At 56.5% G+C, this 21,782-nt stretch overlaps 1 protein-coding gene across 2 annotated transcripts in view; it reads right to left on the bottom strand.

Moving 5' to 3' along the window:
* Positions 1 to 21,782, bottom strand: part of LOC122545257 (uncharacterized) — a 43,075-nt gene that overhangs the window by 18,829 nt on the left and 2,464 nt on the right. Inside the window, exons 2-4 of one of the 2 annotated variants that reach the window (XM_087975686.1) lie at positions 6,843 to 7,223; positions 4,603 to 4,920; positions 3,806 to 4,126 (exon numbers count right to left, since the gene is read on the bottom strand). In XM_087975686.1, coding sequence (XP_087831812.1) covers positions 3,806 to 4,126; positions 4,603 to 4,920; positions 6,843 to 7,223 — 1,020 coding nt within the window. The remainder of the gene's footprint in view (positions 1 to 3,805; positions 4,127 to 4,602; positions 4,921 to 6,842; positions 7,224 to 21,782) is intronic. The other variant, XM_087975687.1, reaches the window with a different exon arrangement.

The raw sequence follows: 21,782 nt of genomic DNA, 5'->3' as shown, positions 1-21,782 counted from the left end.
CTCCACACCCTAACCCACTCCCAATCCAATACCCCCTCCACACCCTAACCTACCCCCAATCCAATACCCCCTCCACACCCTAACCTACCCCCAATCCAATACCCCCTCCACACCCTAACCCACTCCCAATCCAATACCCCCTCCACACCCTAACCTACCCCCAATCCAATACCCCCTCCACACCCTAACCTACCCCCAATCCAATACCCCCTCCACACCCTAACCTACCCCCAATCCAATACCCCCTCCACACCCTAACCTACCCCCAATCCAATACCCCCTCCACACCCTAACCTACTCCCAATCCAATACCCCCTCCACACCCTAACCCACCCCCAATCCAATACCGTCTCTACACCTTAACCCCACCCCCAATCCAATACCCCCTCCACACCCTAACCCACTCCCAATCCAATACCCCCTCCACACCCTAACCCACTCCCAATCCAATACCCCCTCCACACCCTAACCCACTCCCAATCCAATACCGTCTCTACACCTTAACCCACCCCCAATCTAATACCCCCTCCACACCCTAACCCACTCCCAATCCAATACCCCCTCCACACCCTAACCCACTCCCAATCCAATACCCCCTCCACACCCTAACCCACTCCCAATCCAATACCGTCTCTACACCTTAACCCACCCCCAATCCAATACTCCCTCCACACCCTAACCCACTCCCAATCCAATACCGTCTCTACATCTTAACCCACTCCCAATCCAATACCACCTCCACACCCTAACCCACTCCCAATCCAATACCCCCTCCACACCCTAACCCACTCCCAATCCAATACCCCCTCCACACCCTAACCCACTCCCAATCCAATACCGTCTCTACACCTTAACCCACCCCCAATCCAATACCACCTCCACACCCTAACCTACCCCCAATCCAATACCCCCTCCACACCCTAACCCACTCCCAATCCAAATACCCCCTCCACACCCTAACCCACTCTCAATCCAATACCGCCTCTACACCCTAACCCACTCTCAATCCAATACCCCACTCTACACCCTAACCCACCCCAATCCAATACCCCCTCCACACCCTAACCCACCCCAATCCAATACCCCCTTTACACCCTAACCCACTCCTAATCCAATACCCCATATACACCCTAACCCACCCCCCTCCAATTCCCAAACCCTAGACCCTAACCCACCCCCTCCAAAGCCCAACTCCTAGACGCTAACCCATCCTCACCTATTCCCAAACCCTAAACCCTAACCCATCCCCTCAAATTCCCAAACCCTAGACCCTAACCCACCCCCATCCAATACCCAACCCCTAGCTCCTAACACACTCCTCAATCAATAACAAATCCCTTGACCCTAATTCACCCCCAACCAAATCCCAACCCCTAAACACTAACCACCCTCCAACCAATACCCAAACACTAGACCCTCACCCACCCCCAACCAATACCCAACTCAAAGATACTAACACACTCTGCCACCCAATACACTACACCTAGACCCTACTGCACCTCTAAAACAATACTTAGCCCCTAGACCCTCATCCAATACCCAAACACTAGACCCTAACCACCCCCAACCCATAGATGGTAACACTCCCCAACCAATACCCAAACCTGAGACCAGAATGCATCCCCCTACCAATGCCAATGCCTAGACCCTAGCCCACTGCTAACCAATACCCAACCCCTAGACCTTAACCCACCCCCATCCAATACCCAACCCCGTGATCCTAACCCACCCCATTCAATAACCATCCCCTAGACCCTAACACACACCCAACCAATATCCAACTCATGGATCCTGACCCACCCCCAACCATACATAAACCCAAGACTTTCACCTACAACCAACACCCAACCCTTAGACCCTAAGCCATCTCCCAACCAATACCCAAACCCTAGACCCTAACCCATCACCCCAACCAACACCTAACACTTTGACCTTAACCCACCTACATCCAATATCCAAATCCTAGACCCTCACCCATGCTCCGATCTTATACCCAAAGCCTAGGCCCTAACCCACCACTTCAACCATAACCTAATACCAAGACCCAGTCCCACCCCAAACCAATACCCAATGCTTAGACCTAACCCACTGCCTAAACCAATACCCAATGCCTTGACCCTAGACCACCCCAACCAATACCCAACCACTAGACCCTGACCCATCCACAACCAATACCCAATGTTTAAACCCTAACCCACTGCCCAAACCAATACCCAGTGCTTAGACCCTAACCCACTGCCCAAACAATTACCCAATGCCTAGACCCTAGCCCACCCCAACCAAACCCAACCCCTAGACGCTGACCCATCCCTAACCAATATTCAGCTCCTAGACCCTCACTCATCCCACAACTGATACCCAACCCATACATCCTCACCCAGCCCCCAGCTAATACTCAACCCCTAGACCCTAACCCACCCCCATCCAATATCCAACCCCAGATCCTAACCCAGCCCCCAACTAATACTAATCGCCTAGACTCTAACCCAGACCCCAAACAGTACTCAACCACTAGACCCTAACCCAGCCCCCAAACAATACCCAACCTCTCGACCGTAACCCAACCCCCATCCAATACCTAACCCCTAGAACCGAACACAACCCCAACACACTAACTGAGCCGCCAACCAATACCCAACCCTAAGACCCTAACCCATTCCCCCATCCAATACCCAATCCACAGACCCTAACCCACCTGGCAACCAAATACCAACATGCAGATGGTAACACAACCCCCAGCCAATTCCCAAACCACATACTCTCATCCAACCACAGCCAATACCCAACTCCTAAACCCTAACCCACCCCAGTCAATATCCAAACCACTAGACACTAAACCCCCCAAATAATAGCCAATCCATTGACCCTAACACAACCCCATCCAATACCAACCACTAGACACTGACCCATCCCCCAACTAAAACCCAACCCCTAGACACTAGCCGCCCACTAATACCCCACTGCTAGACCTAGCCCATCCAAAAAACCAATACCCAACCCCTAGACCATAACGCACCAGCCAACCCCTAGACCATAACTCACACTACATCCAATAACCAAACCCTAGACCCTTACCCATCCCCCAACCAATATCCCCTACACCATAACCACACCTGAACCATAACCCAACCTCCAACCAATACCCCACTAAACCCCACCCCATCCCCAACCAATACCCAAGCCTAGACCCTACTCATCTCCAACCACTACCCAACTCCCAGACCCTAACGCACCCCATCCAATACTCAAACCCCAGAGCCAAACCCATACCCCAATCAATTACCAACCCCCGACCCTAACCCACTCGCATCCAATACCTGGACCCGAATCCACTCCCCAATACCAACTCCTAGATCCTAACCCACCCTGCAACCAATACCCAATCCATACAGCTAAACCTACCACCCAAACAGTAGCCCCCTCTACATCCTAACCACTACCCCTCACAAACCCGAACTCCCCCATCCAATACTGCCCTCTACGCCCTAACACAGACCCCATTAAGTACCCATGCAGACCCTAATCCCCATCCAATATCCCCCTTGAGACCATAACCCCCGTTGAATAACCCCCTCCAGACTCAATCCCACCTCCCCATCGAATACCCTGAGACCCTAACCCAGGCCCAATCAAATACCACCCCTCTAGACCCTAAACCCCAATTGAATAATAACCTCTAACCCAGAACCCAATCGAATACACCCAATGCTGCTCCATCCAATAGCCTTCATCAAGACCATAACCACTCCCACCATTACTCTCCCTCCAGATTGGCCCACCCCCCACCACATTGCCCCTGACTCACCGTCCTCCACACGAAGAGTGGTGCTTATGGGATCGGACTGTGCATTTGCAAGCTGACAGCTGTAGCTGGTCCCTGCCTCCCAGTCCTCCCGTGCCAATGTTAACTCACTCCAGGCACTGTAGCTACCATCCTCATTGGCAGTTGGCACCAGGCTCTGGGAAGACCCGGGAATCTCCAGTCCCTGAGCCTTCCAGAGGAAGGTGATGGGCTCAGGGATGAATAGGGTGGCTACGCAGTGCAGAGTCGCAGTCCGCTTGGTCACCATCTCCCGGATAGATGGAGGGATCACTCGGAGAGACGGACGTCGGAGGGAGACAGAAGCTGAGAGAGAGACAGAGAGAGATAAACAGAGACAGAGAGAGACAGACAGACAGAGAGAGAGAGACAAAGAGAATCTACTCACAATCACTGTCAGAGCTCACATTGAATATCAGTGTTCCCAGCATGCGACTGACCAAGGGATACGGAGGCAGGAACTGTGCACGGTGCTCCGAGTGTGGGTCTGACCCAAGGATAGGGAGACGGGAACTGTGCACGGTGCTCTGAGGGTGGGTCTGACCCAGGGATAGGGAGATGGGAACTGTGCACGGTGCTCCGAGTGTGGGTCTGACCCAGGGATAGGGAGACAGGAACTGTGCACGGTGCTCCGAGTGTGGGTCTGACCCAGGGATAGGAGGACGGGAACTGTGCACGGTGCTCCGAGTGTGTGTCTAACCCCGGGATAGGGAGACGGGAACTGTGCATGGTGCTCCGAGTGTGGGTCTGACTGAGGGGGGAATACGGAGATGTGAACTTACCGAGAATGTGGAGTTCCTTGACAAGGGGCTGGGAGAGTGCGGAGTGCCGGACTGTGCACCGGTATTGGTGTGCGCCCACCCAGACTGGCGTGGGCACCTCCACACGGCTCACCGTCGTGTAACGTCCCTTGGCATCACGGCACCCGGGGCTCTGGCTGACCCCGGAGCTCACCACCACCCCATCCAGGTTCCAGGAGATGTCGACCCCTGAGGGGTAGTACCCAGCGACCAGACAGAGCAGGGTGGCATTGCCAATCGCCCGGGTGGGTCCGGAAGGCGGAGAGTGGAGCTCCACGGAGGGAGGGGACGCCGGAGGCTCTGGGAACGGTAGAGGAGGAGGCAGTTAGTCTGTCTGCTCACCGGAGCCTGACTGAGGGCACTGCCAACCCCTACTGCCAACCAGTGACCCTGAGGGCACTCCCTGACCCCTGACCCTCACCCCCGCACACACACACACACAGTGACCCTGAGGGCATTCCCTGACCCATGCCATCCACCCACACAGTGACCCTGAGGGCACTCCCTGACCCTCCCCCCCCCACACAGTGACCCTGAGGGCACTCCCTGACCCTCCCCCTCACACACAGTGACCCTGAGGGCACTCCCTGACCCTCCCCCCCACACACAGTGACCCTGAGGGCACTCCCTGACCCTCCCCCCCACACACAGTGGCCCTGAGGGCACTCCCTGACCCTCCCCCCCACACACAGTGACCCTGAGGGCACTCCCTGACCCTCCCCCCCACACACAGTGACCCTGAGGGCACTCCCAGACCCTCCCCCTCACACACAGTGACCCTGAGGGCACTCCCTGACCCTCCCCCCCACACACAGTGGCCCTGAGGGCACTCCCAGACCCTCCCCCTCACACACAGTGACCCTGAGGGCACTCCCTGACCCTCCCCCTCACACACAGTGACCCTGAGGTCACTCCCTGACCCTCCCCCTCACACACAGTGACCCTGAGGGCACTCCCTGACCCTCCCCCTCACATACAGTGACCCTGAGGGCACTCCCTGACCCTCCCCCCCACACACAGTGACCCTGAGGGCACTCCCTGACCCTCCCCCTCACACACAGTGACCCTGAGGGCACTCCCTGACCCTCCCCCTCACACACAGTGACCCTTCTGCACTCCCTGACCCTCCCCCCCCACACACAATGACCCTGAGGGCACTCCCTGACCCTCCCCCCCACACACAGTGACCCTGAGGGCACTCCCAGACCCTCCCCCCCACACACAGTGACCCTGAGGGCACTCCCAGACCCTCCCCCTCACACACAGTGACCCTGAGGGCACTCCCTGACCCTCCCCCCCACACACAGTGACCCTGAGGGCACTCCCAGACCCTCCCCCTCACACACAGTGACCCTGAGGGCACTCCCTGACCCTCCCCCTCACACACAGTGACCCTGAGGGCACTCCCTGACCCTCCCCCCCACACACAGTGACCCTGAGGGCACTCCCTGACCCTCCCCCCCACCCACAGTGACCCTGAGGGCACTCCCTGACCCTCCCCCTCACACACAGTGACCCTGAGGGCACTCCCTGACCCTCCCCCCCACACACAATGACCCTGAGGGCACTCCCTGACCCACCCCCCCACACACAGTGGCCCTGAGGGCACTCCCTGACCCTCCCCCCCACACACAGTGACCCTGAGGGCACTCCCTGACCCTCCCCCTCACACACAGTGACCCTGAGGGCACTCCCTGACCCTCCCCCTCACACACAGTGACCCTGAGGGCACTCCCCGACCCTCCCCCTCACACACAGTGACCCTGAGGGCACTCCCTGACCCTCCCCCTCACACACAGTGACCCTGAGGGCACTCCCTGACCCTCCCCCCCACACACAGTGACCCTGAGGGCACTCCCTGACCCATCCCCCCCACACACACAGTGACCCTGAGGGCACTCCCTGACCCTCCCCCTCACACACAGTGACCCTGAGGGCACTCCCTGACCCTCCCCCTCACACACAGTGACCCTGAGGGCACTCCCTGACCCTCCCCCTCACACACAGTGACCCTGAGGGCACTCCCTGATCCTACCCACCCCCGCACAGTGACCTTGTGGTTGTTCCCTGACCCCTGACCCCTCTCCCAGCGACCCCGACACCACCCCCTGACCCCCTCCCACTCCCAGAGACCCTGAGACCGCTCCCTGGCCTCGCGCTCTGACGGGATAGTAGCGGACCCGCCCCCATCCCCAGGCGCCAGGTGCTGGGGTAGGCCTCACCCTTCTGCACCCTCAGGGTGGTCCCGCAGCCGCAGAAGTCCGTGACATTCCCGTCGGACATGCTGTCGGAGAGCTGGCAGAAGTAACGGCTGGAATCCTGGCGCTGGGCGCGGGCGATGCCCAGCCTCATCGTCCTGCGGGCGAAATCCTTCTCCGGCCTGAGCCGGGCGCGGCTCCCGTGGACGTAGGTGGGGGCGTGGGAGCCCGGGCTCCAGTACAGCAGCTGCTGGATGCTGCCGCTGCCCGGGGGCACCCAGCCCCACACCAGGTAGCGGTCGTCCATCTTCCGGGTGAAGCGACATTCCAGGGAGACGGGCTCACCCTCCGTCACTGACATGGCGGTGGACGAGAAGCGGAAATTCCCTCCCCCGCTGGACAGGCCTGGCGGGAGAAAGGGGGGGGAATGGGCAAGCGGGGTCCAGATTAATCCAAGGGTATCCCCGGGTCAGCACGGACCGGGTGGGCCAAGGGGGCCGGGTCCGTGCTGTACCGCCCCCCCCCCTGCAGGGGAGACCACGGGGGCGAGCGGCCAACGCTTGTGGGACAGTCACGGAGCCCGACAGCACCGAGGAAAGCCCTCCAGCCCGTGCCGACCCAAAACGCCGCCCCCGTTTCCCTGCCCTTGGCCCGTAACCTTCGAACCCTTCCCTATCCCGGTGTTTGTCCCAAAGCCTTTTTTAAAATGTTGGCAATGTGCCCGCCTCGACCACTTCCCCAGGCAGCTCGCTCCACACACGTACCACCATCTGCGTGAAAACGTTACCCCTCAGGTCCCCCTCTAACTGATGCCCTCCCGTCCCCGATCCCCCCAACCCTGGGGGGAGAAAGCCTGAGTGCAGTCACCCTATCCACGCCTCCCGTGACCTTCTACACCTCGATGAGGCCCACCCTCAGTCTCCTACGCTCAAAAGACAAAAGTCCTCACTTATTCAACTTCTCCCAATAATTCAGTCCTGGCAACAACCTTGTGAATTTCTTCCCGACTCTTCCCAGTTTAATAACACCCTTCCTACAGCGAGGTGGCCAAACTTGAACGCAATGGTGTGTGTGTGTGTGTGTGTGTGTGTGTGTGTGTGTGTGTGTGTGTGTGTGTGTGTGTGTGTGTGTGTGTGTGTGTGTGTGTGTGTGTGTGTGTGTGTGTGTGTGTGTGTGTGTGTGTGTGTGTGTGTGTGTGTGTGTGTGTGTGTCAGGAGTGTGTGCGCGCGCACGCATACATTTGAGAGAGAGTGTGTGTGAGTGGGAGAGAGTGTGTGTGTGAGAGTGCGAGATAGAGTGAGTGAGGGGAGTGTGTGTGCATTGCTACATTATGAGAGAGAGTGAGTGTGTGTGTGAGTGAGGGGGACTGTGAGTGTGTGTGCCTGCATTTGAGAGAGTGTGAGAGAGAGTATGGGGGGGGGCGAGAGTGTTTGTGTGTGCGTGTGTGTTTGTGAGAGAGTGAGTGAGTGTGAGTTTGTATGGGAGGAGAGTGTGTGTGTGCGCACGCATACGCATTTGTGAGAGTCAGCGTATGTGTGTGGGGGGGGAGTGTGTGTGTGTTTGTTAGAGTGAGTGTGGGTGGAGGGGCAGGGGAGAGTGTGTGCGCGGTTGTGAGAGAGTGCATGTGGGAGTGTGTGTGTGCGTGCTTGTGCGAGGGAAGTGTGTGTATGTGGGAGAGAGTGTGTGCGCGTGTGGAGGAGAGTGTGTGCATGTGGGGAAGAGTGTGTGTGGGATGTGCACGTGTGTGGGGGAGAGTGTGTTGCGTGCGGGGGAGAGTGTTTGTGGGAGTGTGAACGTGTGTGGGGGAGAGTGTGTGCATGCGGGGGAGAGTGTGTGTGCATGTGGGGGAGAGTGTGTGTGGGAGTGTGAACGTGTGTGGGGGAGAGTGTGTGTGCATGCGGGGGAGAGTGTGTGTGGGAGTGTGAACGTGTGTGGGGGAGAGTGTGTGTGGGGGAGAGTGTGTGTGTGTGGGGGAGTGTGTGTGTGCATGCGGGGGAGAGTGTGTGTGGGAGTGTGAAAGTGTGTGGGGGAGAGTGTGTGTATGCGGGGGAAGGTGTGTGTGGGAGTGTGAAAGTGTGTGGGGGAGAGTGTGTGTGCATGTGGGGGAGAGTGTGTGTGGGAGTGTGAACGTGTGTGGGGGAGAGTGTGTGTGCATGCGGGGGAGAGTGTGTGTGGGAGTGTGAACGTGTGTGGGGGAGAGTGTGTGTATGCGGGGGAAGGTGTGTGTGGGAGTGTGAAAGTGTGTGGGGGAGAGTGTGTGTGCATGTGGGGGAGAGTGTGTGTGGGAGTGTGAAAGTGTGTGGGGGAGAGTGTGTGTGCATGTGGGGGAGAGTGTGTGTGGGAGTGTGAACGTGTGTGGGGGAGAGTGTGTGTGTGTGCGGGGGAGAGTGTGTGTGTGTGCGGGGGAGAGTGTGTGTGGGAGTGTGAACGTGTGTGGGGGAGAGTGTGTGTGCATGTGGGGGAGAGTGTGTGTGGGAATGTGAACGTGTGTGGGGGAGAGTGTGTGTGCATGTGGGGGAGAGTGTGTGTGGGAGTGTGAACGTGTGTGGGGGAGAGTGTGTGTGCATGTGGGGGAGAGTGTGTGTGGGAGTGTGAACGTGTGTGGGGGAGAGTGTGTGTGCATGTGGGGGAGAGTGTGTGTGGGAGTGTGAACGTGTGTGGGGGAGAGTGTGTGTGCATGTGGGGGAGAGTGTGTGTGGGAGTGTGAACGTGTGTGGGGGAGAGTGTGTGTGCATGTGGGGGAGAGTGTGTGTGGGAGGTTGCACGTGTGGGGGAGAGTGTGTGTGCGTGCGGGGGAGAGTGTGTGTGTGTGGGGGAGAGTGTTTGTGCATTTGGGGGAGAGTGTGTGTGGGAGGTTGCACGTGTGGGGGAGAGTGTGTGCGTGCGGGGGAGAGTGTGTGTATGCGGGGGAGAGTATGTGTGTGTGGGGGAGAGTGTGTGCATGTGGGGGGAGAGTGTGTATGGGAGGTTGCACGTGTGGGGGAGAGTGTGTGTGCGTGCGGAGGAGAGTGTGTGTGTGTGGGGGAGAGTGTGTGTGCATATGGGGGAGAGAGTGTGTGGGAGTGTGCACGTGTGTGGGGGAGAGTGTGTGTGCATGCGGGGGAGAGTGTGTGTGGGATGTGCACGTGTGTGGGGGAGAGTGTGTGTGCATGTGGGGAAGAGTGTGCGTGTGTGCGGGTGAGAGTGTGTGTGTGTGTGGGGGAGAGTGTGTGTGTGTGTGGGGGAGAGTGTGTGTGTGTGGGGGAGAGGGTGTGTGCATGTGGGGAAGAGTGTGTGTGGAAGTGTGAACGTGTGTGGGGGAGAGTGTGTGTGCATGCGGGGGAGAGTGTGTGTGGGAGTGTGAACGTGTGTGGGGGAGAGTGTGTGTATGCGGGGGAGAGTGTGTGTGGGAGTGTGAAAGTGTGTGGGGGAGAGTGTGTGTGCATGCGGGGGAGAGTGTGTGTGTGTGGGGGAGAGTGTGTGTGCATGTGGGGGAGAGTGTGTGTGGGAGTGTGAACGTGTGTGGGGGAGAGTGTGTGTATGCGGGGGAAGGTGTGTGTGGGAGTGTGAAAGTGTGTGGGGGAGACTGTGTGTGCATGCGGGGGAGAGTGTGTGTGGGAGTGTGAACGTGTGTGGGGGAGAGTGTGTGTGTGGGGGAGAGTGTGTGTGTGTGGGGGAGAGTGTGTGTGCATGCGGGGGAGAGTGTGTGTGCATGCGGGGGAGAGAGTGTGTGGGAGTGTGAAAGTGTGTGGGGGAGAGTGTGTGTATGCGGGGGAAGGTGTGTGTGCATGTGGGGGAGAGTGTGTGTGTGTGGGGTAGAGTGTGTGTGGGAGTGTGAACATGTGTGGGGGAGAGTGTGTGTGCATGCGGGGGAGAGTGTGTGTGGGAGTGTGAACGTGTGTGGGGGAGAGTGTGTGTATGCGGGGGAAGGTGTGTGTGCATGTGGGGGAGAGTGTGTGTGGGAGGTTGCACGTGTGGGGGAGAGTGTGTGTACGTGCGGGGGAGAGTGTGTGTGTATGGGGGAGAGTGTGTGTGCATTTGGGGGAGAGTGTGTGTGGGAGGTTGCACGTGTGGGGGAGAGTGTGTGTGCGTGCGGGGGAGAGTGTGTGTATGCGGGGGAGAGTGTGTGTGTATGCGGGGGAGAGTGTGTGTGCATGTAGGGGAGAGTGTGTGCAATGGGGGAGAGTGTGTGTGGGAGGTTGCACGTGTGGGGGAGAGTGTGTGTGCGTGCGGAGGAGAGTGTGTGTGTGTGGGGGAGAGTATGTGTGCATGTGGCAGCGAGTGTGTGTGGGAGTGTGCATGTGTGTGGGAGAGAGTGTGTGTGCGTGCAGGGGAGAGTGTGTGTGCATGCGGGGGAGAGTGTGTGTGCCTGTTGGGGAGTGTGTGTGCATGTGGGGGAGAGTGTGTGTGCATGCGGGGGAGAGTGTGTGTGCATGCGGGGGGAGTGTGTGCGTGCAATCGTAGGGAGAGTGTGTGTGCATGTGAGGGAGAGTTTGTGTGGGAGTGTGCATGTGTTTAGGGGAGAGTGTGCGTGCGTGCGGGGAAGAGTGTGTGTGCATGTGGGGGAGAGAGTGTGTGGGAGTGTGCACGTGTGTGGGGGAGCGTGTGTGCGTGCAGGGGAGAGTTTATGTGCATGCGGGGGAGAGTGCGTGTGCGTGTGGGGAATGTGTGTGCGTACGTGCGTAGGGAGAGTGTGTGCACATGTGGGGGAGAATGTGTGTCGGAGTGTGTATGCGTGCGGGAGAGAGTGTATGTGTGTGGGGGAGAGTGTGTGTGTGTGGGGGACAGTGTGTGTGTGTGTGGGGGAGAGTGTGTGTGTATGTGTGGGGGAGAGTGTGTGTGGGAGTGTGTGTGCATGCAGGGGAGAGTGTGTGTGCATACAGGGGAGAGTGTGTGTGTATGGGAGTGTGTGTGCAAGGAGTGTGTGTGCATACGGGGGAGAGTGTGTGCATGCGGGGAGAGTGTGTGTGCGTGCGGGGGAGAGTGTGTGTGTGGGGGAGAGAGTGTGTGTGTGTGCGTACGTGAGAGTGTGTGTGTATGGGAGTGTGTGTGCAGGGAGTGTGTGTGCATACGTGGGAGAGTGTGTGTGGGAGGTTCCACGTGTGGGGGAGCGTGTGTGTGCGTGTGGGGGAGTGTGTGTGTGCGTGTTGGGGAGTGTGTGTGCGTGTGGGGGAGAGTGTGTGTGTGTGTTGGGGAGTGTGTGTGCGTGTGGGGGAGAGTGTGTGTGTGTGGGGGAGAGTGTTTGTGCATTTGGGGGAGAGTGTGTGTGGGAGGTTCCACGTGTGGGGGAGCGTGTGTGTGCGTGTGGGGGAGTGTGTGTGTGCGTGTTGGGGAGTGTGTGTGCGTGTGGGGGAGAGTGTGTGTGTGTGTTGGGGAGTGTGTGTGCGTGTGGGGGAGAGTGTGTGTGTGTGGGGGAGAGTGTTTGTGCATGTGGGGGAGAGTGTGTATGGGAGGTTGCACGTGTGGTGGAGAGTGTGTGAGCGTGCGGGGGGGAGTGTGTGTGTGTGGGGGAGTGTGTGTGCGTGTTGGGGAGTGTGTGTGTGCATGTGGGGGAGAGTGTGTGTGTGTCGGGGAGAGTGTGTGTGCATGTGGGGGAGAGTGTGTGTGGGAATGTGAATGTGTGTGGGGGAGAGTGTGTGTGCATGCGGGGGAGAGTGTGTGTGGGAGTGTGAACGTGTGTGGGGGAGAGTGTGTGTGCATGCGGGGGAGAGTGTGTGTGGGAATGTGAACGTGTGTGGGGGAGAGTGTGTGTGCATGCGGGGGAGAGTGTGTGTGGGAGTGTGAACGTGTGTGGGGGAGAGTGTGTGTGCATGCGGGGGAGAGTGTGTGTGGGAATGTGAACGTGTGTGGGGGAGAGTGTGTGTGCATGCGGGGGAGAGTGTGTGTGGGAGTGTGAACGTGTGTGGGGGAGAGTGTGTGTGTATGCAGGGGAGAGTGTGTGTGGGAGTGTGAACATGTGTGGGGGAGAGTGTGTGTGTATGCAGGGGAGAGTGTGTGTGGGAGTGTGCACGTGTGTGGGGGAGAGTGTGTGTGCATGTGGGGGAGAGTGTGTGTGGGAGTGTGCACGTGTGTGGGGGAGAGTGTGTGTGCATGCGGGGGAGAGTGTGTGTGGGAGTGTGCACGTGTTTGGGGGAGAGTGTGTGTGTATGCAGGGGAGAGTGTGTGTGCATGCGGGGGAGAGTGTGTGTGCATGCAGGGGGAGTGTGTGCGTGCAATCGTAGGGAGAGTGTGTGTGCATGTGAGGGAGAGTTTGTGTGGGAGTGTGCATGTGTGTAGGGGAGAGTGTGCGTGCGTGCGGGGAGAGTGTGTGTGCATGTGAGGGAGAGTTTGTGTGGGAGTGTGCATGTGTGTAGGGGAGAGTGTGCGTGCGTGGGGGAGAGAGTGTGTGGGAGTGTGCACGTGTGTGGGGGAGCCTGTGTGCGTGCAGGGGAGAGTTTATGTGCATGCGGGGGAGAGTGCGTGTGCGTGTGGGGAATGTGTGTGCGTACGTGAGAGTTTGTGTGTATGGGAGTGTGTGTGCAGGGAGTGTGTGTGCATACGGGGGAGAGTGTGTGTGTGCGGGGGAGAGTGTGTGTGTGCGGGGGAGAGTGTGTGTGTGCGGGGGAGAGTGTGTGTGTGTGCAGGGGAGAGTGTGTGTGTGCGGGTGAGAGTGTGTGTGTGTGCGGGGGAGAGTGTGTGTGTGTGCGGGGGAGAGTGTGTGCATGTGGGGGAGAGTGTGTGTGGGAGTGTGAATGTGTGTGGGGGAGAGTGTGTGTGCATGCGAGGGAGAGTGTGTGTGGGATGTGCACCTGTGTGGGGGAGAGTGTGTGTGTGGGGGAGAATGTGTGTGCATGTGGGGGAGAGTGTGTGTGCATATGGGGGAGAGAGTGTGTGCATATGGGGGAGAGAGTGTGTGGGAGTGTGCACGTGTGTGGGGGAGAGTGTGTGTTTATGCGGGGGAGAGTGTGTGTGCATGTGGGGGAGAGTGTGTGTGGGAGTGTGCACCTGTGTGGGGGAGAGTGTGTGTGTATGCGGGGCAGAATGTGTATGCATGCAGGGGAGACAGTGTGTGCATGTGGGGGAGAGTGTGTGTTTATGCGAGGGAGAGTGTGTGCATGTGGGGGAGAGTGTGTGTGCATGTAGGGGAGAGTGTGTGCAATGGGGGAGAGTGTGTGTGGGAGGTTGCACGTGTGGGGGAGAGTGTGTGTGCGTGCGGGGGGGAGTGTGTGTGTGTGGGGTAGAGTGTTTGTGCATTTGGGGGAGAGTGTGTGTGTATGCGGGGGAGAGTGTGTGTGCATGTGGGGGAGAGTGTGTGTTTATGCAGGGGAGAGTGTGTGCATGTGGGGGAGAGTGTGTGTTTATGCAGGGGAGAGTGTGTGCATGTGGGGGAGAGTGTGTGTGTATGCGGGGGAGAGTGTGTGTGCATGCAGGGGAGAGTGTGCAATGGGGGAGAGTGTGTATGGGAGGTTGCACGTGTGGGGGAGAGTTTGTGTGCGTGCGGAGGAGAGTGTGTGTGTGTGGGAGAGAGTGTGTGTGTGTGTGGGGGAGAGTGTGTGTGTATGCGGGGGAGAGTTTGTGCGTGTGGGGGAGAGTGTGTGCAATGGGGGAGAGTGTGTATGGGAGGTTGCACGTGTGGGGGAGAGTGTGTGTGCGTGCAGGGGAGAGTGTGTGTGCATGCGGGGGAGAGTGTGTGTGCGTGTGGGGGAGTGTGTGTGTGCGTGTTGGGGAGTGTGTGTGCATGTGGGGGAGAGTGTGTGTGCGTGCAGGGGAGAGTGTGTACGTGCAATCGTAGTGAGAGTGTGTGTGCATGTGAGGGAGAGTTTGTGTGGGAGTGTGCACGTGTGTGGGGGAGCGTGTGTGCGTGCAGGGGAGAGTTTATGTGCATGCGGGGGAGAGTGTGTGTGCGTGTGGGGAATGTGTGCGTACGTGCGTAGGGAGAGTGTGTGCACATGTGGGGGAGAATGTGTGTCGGAGTGTGTATGCGTGCGGGAGAGAGTGTATGTGTGCGGGGGAGAGTGTGTGTGTGTGGGGGAGAGTGTGTGTGTATGTGTGGGGGAGAGTGTGTGTGGGAGTGTGTGTGCATGCAGGGGAGAGTGTGTGTGCATACGGGGGAGAGTGTGTGCATGCGGGGAGAGTGTGTGTGTGTGCGGGGGAGAGTGTGTGTGTGTCCGGGGGAGAGTGTGTGTGTGTGCGGGGGAGAGTGTGTGTGTGTGCGGGGGAGAGTGTGTGTGTGTGTGTGGGGGAGAGTGTGTGTGTGTGCGGGGGAGAGTGTGTGTGTGTGTGTGGGGGAGAGTGTGTGTGTGTGCGGGGGAGAGTGTGTGTGTGTCCGGGGGAGAGTGTGTGTGTGTGCGGGGGAGAGTGTGTGTGCGGGGGAGAGTGTGTGTATGTGCGGGGGAGAGTGTGTGTGTGCGGGGGAGAGTATGTGTGTGTGCGGGTGAGAGTGTGTGTGTGCGGGGGAGAGTGTGTGTGTGTGTGTGGGGGAGAGTGTGTGTGTGCGGGGGAGAGTGTGTGTGTGGGGGAGAGTGTGTGTGTGTGCGGGGGAGAGCGTGTGTGGGAGTGTGTGTGTGCGCGGGGAGAGTGGTGCGCGTGTGGGGGAGAGTGCATGCGGGAGTTTGTTTGTGTGTGGGTGATTGTGTGTGTGGGGGAGAGTGTGTGTGCTCTTGTGAGAGAGAGTGATTGAGTGAATGTGCGTTTGTGTCTGTGGGAGGGGAAAAGATTGTGTGTGAGCTTGTGAGAGAGAGAGTGTATGCGAGAGTGCGAGTGAGAGTGTGAGAGTGTGTGAGTGAGAGTGAGAGTGAGAGTGAGAGTGTGAGTGAGAATGTGTGAGAGTGTGAGAGAGAGTGTGAGTGAGTGTGTGTGAGTGAGATTGTGAGTGTGTGTGAGATTGTGAGTGTGAGTGTGAGTGTGAGTGAGATTGTGAGTGAGTGAGAGTGTGAGTGCGAGAGTGAGTGCGAGAGTGTGAGTGAGAGTGTGTGAGTGTGAGAGTGTGTGTGTGTGAGATGTGAGTAAGAGTGTGAGTGAGAGTGTGAGTGAGAGTGAGACTGAGTGAGAGTGAGAGTGTGAGTGAGAATGTGTGAGTGTGAGTGAGAATGTCAGAGTGTGAGTGAGTGTGTGTGAGTGAGATTGTGAGTGAGTGAGAGTGAGAGTATGAGAGTGTGAGTGAAAGTGAGAGTTTGAGTGAGAGAGAGTGAGTGTGAGTGAGAGTGTGAGTGTGTGTGTGTGTGAGTGAGTGAGAGTGTGAGAGACAGTGTGAGTGAGTGTGAGTGAGATTGTGAGTGTAAATGTGAGTGTGAGTGTGAGTGAGTGAGTGTATGAGTGTGAGTGTGTGAGAGTGAGTGTGTAAGTATGAGTGAGTGTGTGTGTGAGTGAGTGTGAGTGTGAGTGTGAGCGTGAGAGTGTGAGTGTGAGTGTGTGTGAGATTGTGAGTGTGAGTGTGAGTATGAGAGAGTGTGAGAGATTGTGAGTGTGAGTGAGATTGCGAGTGTGTGAGAGTGTGAGTTAGAGTGAGTGAGATTGAGTGTGAGTGAATGTGAGTGTGAGTGAGAGTGTGAGTGAGAGTGAGGGAGAGTATGAGTGAAAGAGAGAGTGTGTGTGAGATTGAGTGAGATTGAGTGTGAGTGAAAGTTTGAGTGAGTGTGAGTGAGATTGTGAGTGTGACTGAGTGAGAGTGAGAGTGTGTGAGATTGTGAGTGAGTTAGATTGTGAGTGTGAGTGAGTGTGAGTGTTAGAGTGCGAGTGAGAGTGAGATTGTGAGTGTGAGAGTGTGAGTGAAAGTGAGTGTGAGAGTGAGAGTGAGTGAGATTTGTGAGTGTGAGTGAGAGTGTGAGATTGTGTGAGTGAGAGTGAGTGAGAGTATGAGAGTGAGTGAGATTGAGAATGTGAGAGTGTGAGTGTGAGTGAGAGAGTGTGAGTGAGAGAGAGAGTGTGAGTGTGAGTGAGAGTGTGAGTGAGAGTGTGAGTGAGAGTGTGAGTGAGAGTGAGAGTGAGAGTGTGAGTGAGAGTGTGAGTGAGAGTGAGAGTGAGTGTGAGTGAGTGTGAGAGTGTGTGAGTGAGTGTGAGTGTGTGAGTGAGTGTGAGAGTGTGAGTGAGTGTGAGAGTGAGAGTGAGTGTGAGAGTGTGAGAGTGTGAGTGAGAGTGTGAGTGAGAGTGAGAGTGTGAGTGAGAGTGTGAGTGAGAGTGAGATTGTGTGAGTGTGAGAGTGTGTGAGTGAGAGTGAGAGTGAGTGTGTGTGTGAGAGAGTGAGAGTGAGAGTGAGAGTGAGTGTGAGTGAGAGTGAGAGTGTGTGAGTGTGAGAGTGAGAGTGAGAGTGAGCGTGAGTATGAGAGTGAGTGTGAGTGTGAGAGTTAGTGTGAGAGTGTGAGTGAAAGTGAGTGTGAGAGTGAGCATGAGTGTGAGTGTGAGAGTGTGAGTGTGAGAGTGTGAGTGAAAGTGAGTGTGAGAGTGAGTGAGAGTGAGTGAGATTTGTGAGTGTGAGTGAGAGTGTGAGATTGTGTGAGTGAGAGTGAGTGAGAGTGTGAGAGTGAGTGAGATTGAGAATGTGAGAGTATGAGTGTGAGTGAGAGAGTGTGAGTGAGAGAGTGAGAGTGTGAGTGTGAGTGAGAGTGTGAGTGAGAGTGTGAGTGAGAGTGTGAGTGAGAGTGAGAGTGAGAGTGTGAGTGAGAGTGTGAGTGAGAGTGAGAGTGAGTGTGAGTGAGTGTGAGAGTGTGTGAGTGTGAGAGTGTGTGAGTGAGTGTGAGAGTGTGAGTGAGTGTGAGAGTGAGAGTGAGTGTGAGAGTGTGAGAGTGTGAGTGAGAGTGTGAGTGAGAGTGAGAGTGTGAGTGAGAGTGAGATTGTGTGAGTGTGAGAGTTAGTGTGAGTGAGAGTGAGAGTGAGTGTGTGTGTGAGAGAGAGAGTGAGAGTGAGAGTGAGTGTGAGTGAGAGTGAGAGTGTGTGAGTGTGAGAGTGAGAGTGAGCGTGAGTATGAGAGTGAGTGTGAGTGTGAGAGTGAGTGTGAGTGTTAGTGTGAGAGTGTGAGTGAAAGTGAGTGTGAGAGTGAGCATGAGTGTGAGTGTGAGAGTGTGAGTGTGAGTGTGAGTGTGAGTGTGAGAGTGTGAGTGAAAGTGAGTGTGAGAGTGAGAGTGAGTGTGAGTGAGAGTGAGAGTGTGTGAGTGTGAGAGTGAGAGTGAGAGTGAGCGTGAGTATGAGAGTGAGTGTGAGTGTGAGAGTGAGTGTGAGAGTGTGAGTGAAAGTGAGTGTGAAAGTGAGCATGAGTGTGAGTGTGAGAGTGTGAGTGTGAGAGTGTGAGTGAAAGTGAGTGTGAGAGTGAGAGTGAGTGTGAGTGAGAGTGAGTGTGTGTGAGTGTGAGAGTGAGAGTGAGCGTGAGTGTGAGAGTGAGTGTGAGTGTGAGAGTGAGTGTGAGAGTGTGAGTGAAAGTGAGTGTGAGAGTGAGTGTGAGAGTGAGTGTGAGTGTGAGAGTGTGTGAGAGTGTGAGTGAAAGTGAGTGTGAGAGTGAGTGAAAGTGAGTGTGAGAGTGAGCGTGAGTGTGTGTGAGAGTGTGAGTGTGAGAGTGAGTGTGAGTGTGAGAGTGAGTGTGAGAGTGAGTGTGAGAGTGTGAGTGAAAGTGAGTGTGAGAGTGAGCGTGAGTGTGAGTGTGAGAGTGTGAGTGTGAGAGTGAGAGTGAGTGTGAGAGTGAGTGTGAGAGTGAGTGAGAGTGAGAGTGTGAGTGTGAGAGTGTGAGTGTGAGAGTGTGAGTGTGAGTGTGAGTGAAAGTGAGAGTGAGTGTGAGTGTGAGAGTGTGTGAGAGTGTGAGTGAGTGTGAGTGTGAGAGTGAGTGTGAGAGTGTGAGTGTGAGTGAGAGTGAGAGTGAGAGTGTGAGTGAGAGTGAGAGTGTGTGAGTGTGAGTGTGAGAGTGTGAGTGTGAGAGTGTGGAAGAGTCCCAGCATTTGGCCACACACAGTTGCCTTGCTCCTGACCGTGGGGCTGGGTGCGGCTCCCCGCTCAGACTGAGTCAGGGAGTCTGCACGCGAGCAGAGTGAACACGCCTGACTGACAGGCCAGGCGGCTGATGGTCAAGGCTAAGGAAACCAAAACTGAAAGGCAGCAACGCCACAGGCCGTACAGTCACCGAGATATCGTGCCAGAGATTTGCTGACATCGTGCAGTATCCTTTTTCATTTCCCAGCCACTGTCCTCCCGTGACCACACGATTAAAAATAACTTCCCAGTTTTGTGCCAACTCCCGATATTAGGCAGCAGGGCCCCGAAGTTCCCCTTTCTCTCTCCCTCCTCCTCCTTCCCTCAGGGTGAGGCCACTCTGGCCATCCATCCTGGCCCTCCTGCCGGGGTGTGGGAGATGGAGAGGGGTCATGTCTCCCCCCCCCCACCTCATGTGGGAGAGTCTGGGACCCAGAGGGAGAGCATCATAGCAGAATAAGGGGGTCTCCCCACCCCTATTGAAGACGGAGCTGTGGAGGAATCCCTTCACTCTCTGAGGAGGCGACTGAATCTATGGAAATCTTTACTGTAGAGGCTGAGGCATTGAGGGTATTCAAGGCTGAGACAGAGAGAGAGAGAGAGAGGGGTTTTTAATCAGGAAGGGGGGGGGAATGGAGGCTGGGGCATTGAGAGTATTCAAGGCTGAGACAGAGACAGAGGGAGGGGTTTTTAATCAGGAAGGGGGGGAATGGAGGCTGGGGCATTGAGGGTATTCAAGGCTGAGACACAGACAGAGGGAGGGGTTTTTAATCAGGAAGGGGGGGGAATGGAGGCTGGGGCATTGAGGGTATTCAAGGCTGAGACAGAGACAGAGGGAGGGGTTTTTAATCAGGAAGGGGGGGGAATGGAGGCTGGGGCATTGAGGGTATTCAAGGCTGAGACAGAGAGAGAGAGAGAGGTTTTTAACCAGGAAGGGGGGGAATGGAGGCTGGGGCATTGAGGGTATTCAAGGCTGAGAGAGGGAGAGAGAGAGGGAGGGGTTTTTAATCAGGAAGGGGGGGGGAATGGAGGCTGGGGCATTGAGGGTATTCAAGGCTGAGACAGAGAGAGAGAGAGAGGGAGGGGTTTTTAATCAGGAAGGGGGGGAATGGAGGCTGGGGCATTGAGCGTATTCAAGGCTGAGACAGAGAGAGGGAGAGAGAGGTTTTTAACCAGGAAGGGGGGGAATGGAGGCTGGGGCATTGAGGGTATTCAGGGCTGAGACAGAGAGAGAGAGAGGGAGGGGTTTTTAATCAGGAAGGGGGGGGGGAATGGAGGCTGGGGCATTGAGCGTATTCAAGGCTGAGACAGAGAGAGAGAGAGAGAGGGGTTTTTAATCAGGAAGGGGGGGGGAATGGAGGCTGGGGCATTGTGGGTATTCAAGGCTGAGACAGAGAGAGAGGTTTTAGAGAGAGGGAGGGGATTGAGAGGGAAAGGGCAGGAGGGTGGGGCATTGAGGGTATTCAAGGCTGAGACAGAGAGAGAGAGAGAGAGAGGGATTTTTAATCAGGAAGGTGGGAATGGAGGCTGGGGCACTGAGGGTATTCAAGGCTGAGACAGAGAGAGAGGGGGAGGCCTCTCTCTCTCTCTGTCTCAGCCTTGAATACCCTCAATTCCCTACCCTCCTGCAGTTTCAGAGAGAGGGAGGGGGATCAATGGGGAAAGGGCAGGAGGGAGGGTCATTGAGGGTATTCAAGGCTTAGACAGAGAGTGAAATGGAGGGAGGGGGGATCAGAATGGGAGATCAGGGTTGAGGGGGAGTGGGAGTGCTGGGATAATTAGGTCCCTCACTCCCAGCTTTCACCCCAAGGAGAGATGGCATGGGTGCGAGACAGGGACAGCAGTAGGTCATTCTGCCCGTCACTCCTGTATGCCCTCCCCTCCATACCTGCCCCTCAACCCCGGTTTTCCACAATCTGCCCAGGGGTATGGAGGGCCCAGGGGATGCCCAATGCCAGGAAGATGAAGAAACACAATCTGGCCCTTCCCTGGAGAAGGGAAAGGTCCAGGCGCCCTGAGAATGCAACGGCCACAGTTTGTTGTTGTAAAATGCCACTGGGTTGATGAATGGGACAATATCACAGATTCCACATCTCCTCAAATCCACACCCACGTTCCTTTCTTGCACATAACCAGAGACTGGGAACCACATTCCTAATGCAATCCCATACTGCACATAGCCGGAGACCGGGACCACATTCCCAATGCATTCCTTTCCTGCACGTTACCGGAGACTAGAAACCACATTCCTATTGCATTCCCTTCCTGCACGGAACCGGAGACGGGGAACCACATTCCCAATGCAGGCCCTTCCTGTTCATAGCTGGAGACCAGGAACCACATTCCCAATGCAATCCCTTGCTGCATATAACCGGAAACCGGGAACCACATTCCCAATGCAGGCCCTTCCTGTTCATAGCTGGAGACCAGGAACCACATTCCCAATGCAATCCCTTGCTGCATATAACCGGAGACGGGGAACCACATTCCCAATGCAGGCCCTTCCTGTTCATAACTGGAGATGGGGAACCACATTCCCAATGCAATCCCTTGCTGCACATAACCAGAAACCGGGAACCACGTTCCCAATGCAATCCCTTGCTGCACATAACCAGAAACCGGGAACCACATTCCCAATGCAATCCTTTGCTGCACATAACCAGAAACCGGGAACCACGTTCCCAATGCAATCCTTTGCTGCACATAACCAGAAACCGGGAACCACGTTCCCAATGCAATCCTTTGCTGCACATAACCAGAAACCGGGAACCACGTTCCCAATGCAATCCTTTGCTGCACATAACCAGAAACTGGGAACCACATTCCCAATGCAATCCCTTGCTGCACATAACCAGAAACCGGGAACCACGTTCCCAATGCAATCCCTTGCTGCACATAACCAGAAACCGGGAACCACGTTCCCAATGCAATCCCTTGCTGCACATAACCAGAAACCGGGAACCACGTTCCCAATGCAATCCTTTGCTGCACATAACCAGAAACTGGGAACCACATTCCCAATGCAATCCCTTGCTGCACATAACCAGAAACTGG

Source organism: Chiloscyllium plagiosum, unplaced genomic scaffold (genome assembly GCF_037043375.1).
Source record: "Chiloscyllium plagiosum isolate Xiang-an unplaced genomic scaffold, Cpla_swu_hap1 HiC_scaffold_27, whole genome shotgun sequence".
Classification (NCBI taxonomy): Eukaryota; Metazoa; Chordata; class Chondrichthyes; order Orectolobiformes; family Hemiscylliidae; genus Chiloscyllium; species Chiloscyllium plagiosum.
Note: the sequence above shows the minus strand (reverse complement) of the source record. Positions and strands in the feature narration are given on the sequence as shown.